The sequence below is a fragment of the Quercus lobata genome, chromosome 5 (assembly GCF_001633185.2).
Source record: "Quercus lobata isolate SW786 chromosome 5, ValleyOak3.0 Primary Assembly, whole genome shotgun sequence".
NCBI lineage: Eukaryota > Viridiplantae > Streptophyta > Magnoliopsida > Fagales > Fagaceae > Quercus > Quercus lobata.
In genome coordinates this window covers 39,201,452-39,212,955 of record NC_044908.1, presented here as the reverse complement: position 1 = coordinate 39,212,955, position 11,504 = coordinate 39,201,452, and the positions used below count along the sequence as shown (strand labels likewise).

The window sequence follows — 11,504 nt, the reverse complement described above, 5'->3', positions numbered from 1 at the left end:
GCCCATTGCAATAGCCCAGTTTTTTTTTAGTGAGTAATTGTAATAGTTAATACAATTTGTTGCAATAAAATTTAAGCTAATAGGTTTGTGCAACACAAAATTTTATTACAATTAACTCCAAATATTTTAAAGAAAACTTTGATGCAATGATATATATATATATATATATATATATTTGTTGGAATAAACAATTTACTATTTTGAATATCTTGTAGGTACAGACTATTACTTCATGAATCATATTAAAATAGATTGCAAATAATTGACCAAAATAAGTCGGATTAAATTATTACAATGATATATCTATATATATATATATATATATAATAGTAGAAGCTGAGAGAAAGCTGATTCTTACATTTAAGGAGACATTGACAAATAGGAAAAAAGACTCCTTAAAATGCTGCCACGTATACCGCTTTTTAGTAAAACAGCCGCACGTTACAACGTTTGGCCTTTCAAAACTCTGCCACGCTTGCAATTAAAAAACCGGTTAGAAAAAAAACCCAGTTAAAATAAAATAAAAAAAAGGCATTGCAATTAAGAAAACCCTACTGATTTCTTTTCATCAGACTGCTTAATATTTTCTCTCTCTGAACAAAAAAACAAGCGATACTGCGATACAGAGAAAGGGAAGGAGAAAAAAAAAAAACTTGCAATCTAGTGAAGAATCGTGCGACCAAACGTTTGTCCCAGAGGTATTGAGAGAGAGGCGATGAAATCGAGAGAGAGGCTATGAAGACACGGAGAAAGAAACAGAAAAAGAGAGAAGTGATGAAGACACGGTGAAACAAACAGAAAAAGAGAGAGGCGATCCTGGTACACGAAGAAAGAAGAGATCGCCTCTCTGTTTCTGACAGAATGGCTCTCTGCCTACAAACAATGCCTCTGATGGGTTCTATTCTTTTTCTGATTTATTTATAGGTAAATTAGATCTGTTATATGCATTCATTTTTTTCAATGGTTCTAGATTTGGATTCAAAAATTAGGGCTAAGGAAATCAGGTTCTAATATGTGACTATTCTTTTTAAATTTTTTCGGTAATAGATTTTTTTCAATTCGTCTATTTTGGAATTAAATCATTCAATTTCAAAAATTAACCGGTTAAAATACTATGCACGTAGAGATAGAAATAGAGAAAGAGAGGCGATGAGGCTTGGGACATGGAGAAAGAAACAGAGAAAGAGGCAGAGTTCAGTTTCCCCACCACCATCCGTTCCCTTTCCAGATTTAGACCACCAGATTGCTGGAACCAACATCGACAACGGTACATTTTTTTTCTCAATTTTGTAGGTTTGGGTATAAAGTTTAGAATTGATTCGTTTTTGTTATGGGTTTTTGGATTCTCTATCAAAATGTTTGTTTCCTCAATTTTAGATATTTGCTTTTGTTTTGTTTTTTTAGATTACAAATATCACTAAAAATATTGATTTTAGTTTGGGTACTTCTATTTCTTATCTTAATGAAATCTTTGGGATTAAATAAGTATACAGTTGAATGTTGCATTGATATTTATTTTAGGTTTTTTTGCCGTATACCCATAACCAGTAAAGTTATTTATTTATTTAATTTTTTTTTTCAAATCTGGGGATTGAATATGATTTAGGTTTGAATTTTTTGGTTGGATTGCTTTACCCTCGCTAGACTTAGACCACCGGAACCACAATCACAAAGAGAAACAGTTCTTAAGGCGCACATCGGAATGAGAGAGACTAAAAGTTTTAAGGAAAAAAAAATCAGTTCTAATTCTTATTTTTATGATTTGTATACTATTTATTTATTTATTTATTTTTTTGTGTTAATGCTATTGTTCTCTTCTTTCTTTCTTCTTATTCTCTGAATTCTATTTGGTTTTTCTTTTCTTTCTTCTTAACTTTTTTTTTTTTTGGTCTGCAACCGTTCTATGGCAGTTTTTGTTGAAAGGAAAAACCTCAGTTGCTGTAAAAAACTGTTTCAGTATCAAACAGGAAAAAATTGGGGCTTTTAGAATAACGACGTAGAGATTTGAGATTTTAAAGTAGAGAAAGAAAAATCAAAGTCTTCACACATAGTCAGATTGCCGAAATCGTTACTTGTAAAGTTTTGTTTTTAATTCTTAAAATCTTTGAAATACTTTGGTTTGATAGGGGCACATTTGCATTAGACGAAAATTTTGAAGAACGAAGTGGATTTTAATCAGAAAGTGTTGAAGCCCAAATGAGGATTTTTGGCAAAAACAAGTTTGAAGAGAAGCCAGTAAGCACCATAGTTTTGAAATTTTCTAATTTGCATTTTTTTAATAGAATAATTTGCATAAGTTCATGATTTGTTTTTAGCATGGCTCTTCATTAAAATTTATCTTTATACTGTTGAAAGCAACAATGTGTGCTAATTAAAAAGTAGATTTGGGTGTTTTGTCATTTGATGAGTTGCCTTGAATGTGTTTGATTATAGTTGTCAATCGGACTCGCATTAGAGTTGTGACTGAGATTTATACTATGAATGAATTATGTAGATTGCTTAAACTATCTTTTGGAATTGTCTTCCCAGTTTCAGGCTTCTTTTTTTCTTCTTCCTTGGGTAAATAATATTGAACTTCTTCTTTTCTTCGTTTGCAGTGGCTGAAAAGCACTTAGCATCAAAACTTTGGTAGTTAGGGACTAGAAAAACTTTATTTTATTTTTTTGTTTGCAATATTATAGATCCATATTTCAAAAATTCTTTTCCTTAAATCAATGGTTGTGTTGTAATTCTTAACTAAATTATTTGACCCATGAAATTTATGACTCTTTATTTTTTCTATGTTGGTGTTTTAGCTATGCTTGAACTTGCAAGAAGGATAATTTCAGAGATATCTGAAGGCTTAAGCCAAGAGTTTGCATCTAAAAGATATACTTTTTTTTTTCTCCCTGTGGGATCTAAATGATCACATAATAACTTTTAAAGTGGAATATAGACTTCACAAGTCTATTTGCTTAGTGCTATATACCTTAAGTGAACAAATATTGGTCGCCTTAGTATAAATTTTAAGTCGAAAAGAAAAAAAGGTATTTTGCATATGCGTACTAAATTAGATAGATAGTTAATTTTCTATTATATATACAAGGAAATAATATCATTTTAATATATATATATATATATATATATTTCTTTTTTCTTTTTTTGGAACTTTAATGTTTAATGTTACAAACTTCTTCATCTCTACCAAAGCCCCCAACTCCTTAAAGTTTGCAACAGTTTCTATTCATATGAACTAAATATTCTATACACTATCTAAAAAAGAAATTTTGAGCCACTATAATGAGAATTGTTTTGATACTTATTTATTTTTTGTAGCTATGATCATATATTTTTGGATAGTGGGTCATCTTTGTTTACTATAGGTTTCGTGCCTCCACAGTGCATGTCAATAACATGCAATGCTGAAGTAGGTATCTTAATTCTTTAATTTTTAGGTGTTAGTTCTAAATAAGTTGGCTTCCTGTCAAAATGATTGGTTATGGAGTTATATGGTTTTTTTTTTTTTTTTTTTTTCAATTCGTTAATCAAGATAATGTTAAGTTTCATTTTCATTGTCCAAGAATATATACTCTATTTTGTGATTTTAGTGTTCTACTCTAATATGTATGGACTTCATTATAACCATTATGTTCCATTTTATTGATCACTTATAGATAGATTTTGTAGCTATCTGAAATTTGGGCCGTACATGAACCACTAACAAATGCAGAATCAAGGTTTGATTAGTCGTGGTCCAAACCTTCATTTTTCAGATTTAAATTTTCATTGAACTGTTGCATTGCTTTTTACAATTCAACCCATATTTTCAATGTTTTCTTAGGCTTCGTTTGCAGTATTTCTTTCATCTTTCTCTGCTGCAATTTAATATTTATATGCTTTTTTTTTTTGAGCAATCGGAAATAATGGCTGCAATTATATGGATTGCCCTCTTTGCAGTTTCACTAAGAATAGTTAGGTATACAAAAGTGCTCACCACAGCCAAGAAAGAAAACCAAAAATCCATAAACTGATACCAAAGCAGTAGTAAAAGTGTTAAACTTGAAACTAAAATCTTATGAATAGTGGAGCTAAGCAAGATGTTTTGCACAGATCATGCACCTGTAGAGCAGTAAAAGATAGATCACACCAGTTACACATCACACGCATGATACAATGCACTTGAAATTCCACTAGACATGAATTGGATCTTACCTTCTATTGTAGGACTTTAAAAGTAGGAAGTAAGGCTACAACATTTGATGCAACATGAAAAATAGTTTGCAATATCTGCTCTAATGGTTAAGAGATGTCATTTTTTGGTTTCACATGCTGTGCAAACCAAAAACCAGCTTAGCTAGATGTTGCATAGATCACTATTATCCATAGAAACATCATGCCAAGTTAAATTAAATTAAAGGGAGTAGATATGTCATAGAGTCTAAAGAGAATAATTGCACAGATCACTATTACCCATAGAAATCCTTGGGTAAAGTATAAGCGAAAACCAGATTTCGCTTATACTTGAGCTCACTACATTTTCTGTTTTAGAGCATTTTGGTTTCTTAAGTTATATTTAAACTTAATTAATCTGTGCCTTGCTACTTTGTGTTTTGTCAGTTGGGCATGAAATATAGATGTGGTTTTGATCTTTGCAATATGTGATGAGCATAAGAGTTATATCATTTTTATGAAATGAAAGTTATGTTTTTCTCACCTCTTAAGTTTGACTATTTGATTGTCTGGGTGTTTCTTTTAAATATTATTTTAAATATTATTCTCATATACTTTAAATGAAAACATGACAAATGTTAATGCCTAACTGATTAAAAAAATCTGTAGGTAACTATCGACTGTCATTCACATAGGCAACAAAGCTCTACATCAACTTTGACATTCCAAAAGTCACAAAGGAAATTATGCCAAAAGGACCTCCTAAAGGACTGGAGGGATAACTTTCTTACATAATAGAAAAATAGTTGCTGAAATAGAAGACTTGGAAGCATAAAAAATGCTTAAGAATTATGCACCAAGTTCTATTCTTCATACCCTTTTCTTATTTACTTAATTTTCTGTTTTATTTCAGATTATGAGAGATTTAATTTTCTGTATTTAGGCTATGGTTTTGTAATCTAAGCATCCTAAGACTCTTATATCAACATGAATTTAAGTTTTGTAATATATGTGATTCTAATTTTGAACTTAGTTATAATTGTAGATTGTAATTCATTTGTCTTTGTTAGATTGCCGCACTGTTCAGTGCAGCCTTATTTTGGGAATACAAGATTGATGAAAATTGAGAATGCTATGAGTATGCATTTTTATAGGTGCTACATTAAAAAGCTTATAATTTCAAGTAATGAATATGAGTCCTAATTTTAAGTACTGAGCTTGATTGTTGACCTTCTAGGTTTATATTATACAAATAACAACTGAAGACCATGAACAAGGCAAATATTTGGAGTTGAGAAAATCAAAATGCAAACCATTACAGGAGATCTCCAACTTTTGGAAAACTAAATATCAGGAAACCTATTAATCTATTGTGCTTGGTCTCGTACTTTTTTCCTTTTTTGAAGTCAAGTTGTTAAAGTAATAGGAAAGCTGTTAATCTGTTAAATAAATAAAAAGGAATAGCATAATCTTAACATATGTACAATTTTATCACAGCTAGATCAAATTAATTAGTGACATGCAAAGCCAAGATTGTTAATGTTAACAACAGATGGGGTATTATTTTTGCATGTCTTATATGCGACACAAATGTCAAACCTATCAAAGGAGTTTTGTGGTGTGAGTGATGTAAATGTGAGCCTAGATTATAAAATGATCCCGCGCATTGCGCGGGTTAAACACTAGTTTATTATAATAGATAATTACTTCATTTCGTCATTGTGATAAATTATGAAATAATTAATGCCAAGTTAATTATTGCAATGATATATTCATTACAGTTCCATGTTTGCCATTGCAATAGATTGTAAAAAAATTTATATCAAATTATTGCATTGATAACTTCGTTGCAATATATTACAAAAATAATTGATATAAATTTATTACAATGATTTCTTTATATTGAGTTATTGTAACAATTTTTTCTAATATATTAAAGCTTTTCTTGCAACCAAAAAATATAATTTATTGCAAGTTATTATTGTTGATGCAATAATCTTATAATCTAACACTTTTAAGTTACTATTGCAACAATTTTAACTTATAAATGCGGTATTTTGTCAAATATTATTATACATATTTTGTTATATTAACACTTAATGTAATAAACTTATTATGGTGTAGTGTTTTCATCTATGTGTTTACTTATTCTTTTTTTACATATTTATATTTTGAATCTTTCACCAAAGAGAAAAAAATAATAATAAGAAGAGGGATCTGTTGGAAACAAGAAATGAATTTTCTACTAATTGTTCATTGATTTTAGGTACTGGTTTCCTAGTAAGTATAGTCTCACTGCAATTTTGTTTGATAGAATGAATATTATAAGTAGGAGGAGGAGAATTAGATGCCAAATGCGTTCGTTTTAGCACCAACCTAAAACACGAAGATGTATGTTCCAAATTCCAACCTGTAACCATCAATTACACAAGCGGTCAGGGGGGTCCCATTGCCTCATGGAGTCGTGACACGTGCGAGAACAAGCTAGCTTTGGATCATTCATTTCCTCCTCGCACTGAGATAATGATAAACTCGAGGGGCTGCTTAAATCTACTCTAGCAACAAAGACCCACCATACATTGGCACGCGAATGAGTTGGCCAAATGGCAAAATACCATCGTCTAAATGTTCTAGTAAAATATCTTTGTTTTAAAATTATTTAGTAAAATATTTCTGTTTTGAAATTTAATTTTCTAAAAATTGAATTTTAGTAAGGAACTGGGGTTCTTGAAAAATTTCAAATGAAACTCGAGTTCCACGAACTTGAGTTTCATAATTTTTTTTATTATTATTATTTTTTTATTTTTTAAAGTTTGATTGCCTATAACTTGATTTTCTACAAATCGAATTTTACATTGAAACTTGATTTTTAGAAAATTGAGTTCCAAAACAGGGGCATATTGGTAAATAACTTCAGAATAGTAACATTTTGAGTGAAATGAGTATTTTGCCGGAACTTTTGAATGAAAGGAGTATTTTGCCATTTTTTCCCGAATGAGTTTCTTAAACTCTAATTTCTTTATTTGAATGATTATTAATTAAGATAAAAGTATTCACTATGGCATAATGGGTTGGCCTCTCGATCAGGTGGACATATTAGACTCTTTCTTTTATATATATATATATATATATATATATATGATTTGTTAAAGCTTTGTTCGATCACCAATAATAAGTAATTTAATTTCCTAAGTTGTGCGACAGACATTCTGTTTTGTCCTTTTGAAAATACAGAAAACGACCTTGCAAGAAACACTACCTAACCAACCGACCAAGTTTGATTTTCCATTCACAATCACATTCCTTCTGATCAACATCTACTAAAGTTATATAATTGTTTAAATTAAGCTCATGCTTCGACCGTGGTTTAATTATATGCATGTGGCTCTCGTGGTCCTAATTGGTGACCTCAAACTATCATCTTACTTTCCGCAAGCTCATTAAACTTAATTATAACTTCTTCAGTAGAATCAGTACTGTGGTTTAATATTTCGTTAACAAGGACAGATTTTTCAAATTGATTAATTGAGGTTGAAACCAAATTCATCCCATATATAGGCTTCTTTTCCTAGATGGCTCAGCAAGTCATGAATTGTTTGTCAAATCATGTTTTGGTTTTGGCATTTTGATTTCACCCTATACTATTAAGGCGGGCGATCGATACTGTTTCCATCGATCAAATCAATTTTACTTTTTAATTGTTGTGGGTTATAGGAATCAACTCATATTGTCACTATAAAGTCGTATGTTGTTTCCAACATGAATGGCCGGCTGAAAGGTGGAGTAAAAAATACAGTCGCCTAAGATTCCAAGTAAAAAAAAATCTCAAAATTTTAATCAATAGGGTTATTTATAATCAACAAATAAATTTTTTTTTTTTCACTAGATGAAAAACAAATAAAAAAATAGAAAAAAAATGCAATGTTCATAATATTTTTCACAACACTTTTACAACTAATGCTAAGCAGCAGGTTGTTACAGTCTATTGTTGATGGCAAAAAAATAATTATAGTGATATTTTCAAATAAAAAACAAAAAGCAGTTCAAAATCTAAGATTTGTTGTAAAAAATATTGTGAATGTTGCACTTCTAAAAAAAAAAAAGAATAATAATAAGAGTTTAGTTAGCAAACTTTTACTAGTTTTCATCTAAGTCTACCACTAATACCACTGTTTTATTTACCACTATCAATCTACCACACCAACAAGTATGAAAAATTTTGTTAAATTTTTTCTGTCAATAAAATTTCTAAAAAAAGAAAAATTCTACGTAATTCATGTTAATTAGTAGTAATTTTGCATCTAAAACAAGATAATCAATTTTCGCCTTAGGCCCCCAAATGCATCAAGTTGCCTCTGCCAACATTAACACAGCTAGCGTTCAGTTTTGGGAAAATTTTATGGTTCCCTTGGATGCCATATATGCGTGTGTATTTAGCAAACATAATTTCACAAGTTGCAAAAAATAAAAAATAAAAAATAAATAAAATAAAAGTGATCTTAGGTACTCTAGTAGTAATGTTGTTTATCCGAATCATAACATCATGTGAATTTAAATGTTGACTTTAGAAAAACGGGAAAAAAAAAAATAGTATCAATCTTGTGTGTTAATTGCCTGTTTGACAATATTGTGTTGAAACATATACTTGGAACTCAGGCCTATGTATGACTCGATATAACATAATAAAATAATTGCAACCTTGAGCTTTACTATAAGAAATAAGAATGGTGCCACAAACCATAGAGGCAAAGACTTCTTCTGCTCTAGTTGTATCATATAAACAAGATGGTGCATGGAACATAATATATGCCCAAATTTATAATTGCAACCTTGAGCTTTACTATAAGAAATGAGAATGGTGCCACAAACCATAGAGGCAAAGACTTCTTCTGCTCTAGTTGTATCATATAAACAAGATGGTGCATGGAACATAATATATGCCCAAATTTATAGCATGTATAGTCAATCAGTAATATCACATGTATATAGGCAAATATCATCATCATCATCATCATCACTTGTATTAATGTAGGACACCACTGGTATAACCACAACTAATTTTAACCATTCAAATTCCGGCTTTAACAATAAAACCTTTAATCAATGTTAAGAAACAAAAATCAGAAAAACAATATTGTGAGCCCATAGAAATGGATCATAGTGTACTTTTTTTTTTTTTTTTTTTTGAGGAATCATAGTGTACTTTAATTGATATTCCTTTATACGAACTTTATTATGTTGATGGTGAAGTTTACTTAAAAATACTTTATTAATTAGCATATAGCCAGCATGCACATCTACGTTCTTTTTACAACCCAACAAACACACGAGGCCACTATCAATGGTCCAAGTCAATCCACGTGTCAGCAACCCACATTCACCTTAGGGGCTAAGCAATTCTCTCTCCTCTCTTATTTCCCTGCTGCTGCGGCTATAAATTGTGTCAGTACTATTAGCTTGCTAGCTAGTTTGTTACCAAAGCTTAAGCTGCATAATTTTTTTTATATGCTCACCACCACGGCTCTACTAAAACCACATATCAATCAAAACTCTCTTGGTCCATTCATATCTCAAGTAATTTTTGATCATATTATAATTATTGCTCCTTCCTTTCACACATATTATTAAAAGCATCTAATTATATATAGATAGCTTAGATAAAAAGACATGCTCTCTTCTCACCACCTTCCTAGTCATTTCCTTGCATCTAACATTGTCCATGCACTAATTTCCTCAAAGAAGCACACTGTTTGGCTTATAATCAATAATCTTATCCTCTTGATCTTCTTTAGATTGATCTCCCTTCTGGCTCCTCGATCCAAAGGCTAGAAATTGTCATCTTTTTTCTTTGAAAATTCTCAGATAGCTAGAAGATACATATATATCATATAGATTTCCTTGCTATTCACTCTTGGTTTTTTTTTAAAGAGTTTTTGAAAATTTTTAAGTGATGGGTTTGAGTTCTAAGCAGGTTTCTAGTGATGGGGTTGATTGGAGCCAGACCTTATTGCAGACTCAAAGTTTAGAGCTGCCAAAACCTCCTCCGATGAGGCGACGACAACAACAACAACAGCAGCAACAAAATCAGCAGCAGCAATCCGATCCATTGAAGTGCCCAAGATGTGAATCAACAAACACAAAGTTCTGTTACTACAACAACTACAACAAGTTACAGCCTCGGCATTTCTGCAGAGCTTGCAAAAGGCACTGGACTAAGGGCGGAACTCTACGCAATGTTCCTGTGGGTGGCGGCCGCAAGAATAAGCGGCACAAAAAATCAACCACCGCTGCCTCTGCCAGCACCAGCACTAGTACTGCTCACGCAGCCACCACCAACAGCACCAATACCGACATCAATAATAGACTCGCTGCCCACATGTTAATTGAAGCTCAGCAGCAAAGGCAGAATCTTCCTGCTCTTTCACTTGGTGATCACAAAAGCATATCTGAAATCCTCTTTCATTCACTGATTCGTTCACCATCTTCGATGCAACATCAGAATTTGATCAATTCCAGCAACAACATGGACAGCAAAAATTTCAGCAGCAACAGTAACATTCATATGGGTTCAACTCTGCATCTTCCTTCAGGCCAAAGCCTACACTTTCCATTTTCAAGCTCAAGCTCTTTTAACACCAACCCATCTTCAATTTCAACCTCTTTACATTCTTCAAGTGTCTATAATTACACTGAAGGATTCAAAACCATTGAGGAGCCAACCATTACCAGTATCATGGCCAATACAAGCACCTCTGCCCCACAGCCATGGCAAGTACCTACTACAACAAGCAGTACCATGGACATGACAACTTACTGGAACTGGGATGACATTGATACCTTTGCCTCTACTGATCTCAATCTACCATGGGATGATTCTGATATCAAACCATAGAAGACTTTAACCATGTTAGCATTGTCCATAATTTTGATTTTTAGTTTGGTATTTATGTTTGATAAGAATGAGTTCAAATCTTCAATGTAATAGTATTTGTATGTCTGTGTGTGTGTTGGTTGCTAAACTGTTTGAGGCTCTTTTTTAGTTACTGCTTCAGGCTAAGGTGTCCCTCTCTATCTTTTCCTTAATTAGATGGAATTGTATCATGTATGATATGTATGTTAGGTAGATTAGTTTTGTTCTTCACCATATATAGATGTTGATAGAATTTTGGGTGTTTTATGATCACGATGGCCTTATAAATTGGGTGTCCAGCAGGACTGATCTGACAGAATGTGGTGGAAGATTCTTGCGGATATATATATGTATATTAGGATAAGTTTGAATGATATATTACTTGGATTTGTTTGATCATGGATTCATGGCCACATGTTGAGAATCATTCTTTCCTCCTAGTCCT

General features: G+C 31.6%; 1 protein-coding gene and 1 long non-coding RNA gene across 3 annotated transcripts; both read left to right on the top strand.

Annotated features, from left to right (window-relative positions):
* The first annotated feature begins 523 nt into the window (after positions 1 to 523).
* On the top strand, positions 524 to 4,893 carry LOC115988746. Its single transcript, XR_004091634.1, has 3 exons — positions 524 to 924; positions 1,125 to 1,267; positions 4,819 to 4,893. It is a non-coding gene; the product is annotated as an uncharacterized LOC115988746 (long non-coding RNA).
* Positions 4,894 to 9,630: 4,737 nt separating this feature from the next.
* Positions 9,631 to 11,146, top strand: LOC115988960 (dof zinc finger protein DOF1.4-like). Of its 2 annotated transcripts, XM_031112596.1 has the most exons (2): positions 9,631 to 9,723; positions 10,121 to 11,146. In XM_031112596.1, exons 1-2 carry the CDS (start codon positions 9,655 to 9,657, stop codon positions 11,039 to 11,041), a joined length of 990 nt encoding a protein of 329 aa, XP_030968456.1. In that variant the 5' UTR covers positions 9,631 to 9,654; the 3' UTR covers positions 11,042 to 11,146. The 2 variants fall into 2 exon arrangements, with proteins under 2 accessions (XP_030968456.1, XP_030968457.1); XM_031112597.1 differs by having other exon boundaries at positions 9,632 to 11,146.
* Positions 11,147 to 11,504: the final 358 nt, after the last annotated feature.

Excerpts from the sequence above, each read along its gene's own strand:
- LOC115988960 (XM_031112596.1), top strand. The coding sequence starts at position 9,655 with ATGCTCACCACCACGGCTCTACTAAAACCACATATCAATCAAAACTCT. Across the intron at positions 9,724-10,120 it reads TTGGTCCATTCATATCTCAA|GTTTCTAGTGATGGGGTTGA; the intron begins GTAATTTTTGAT and ends AGTTCTAAGCAG.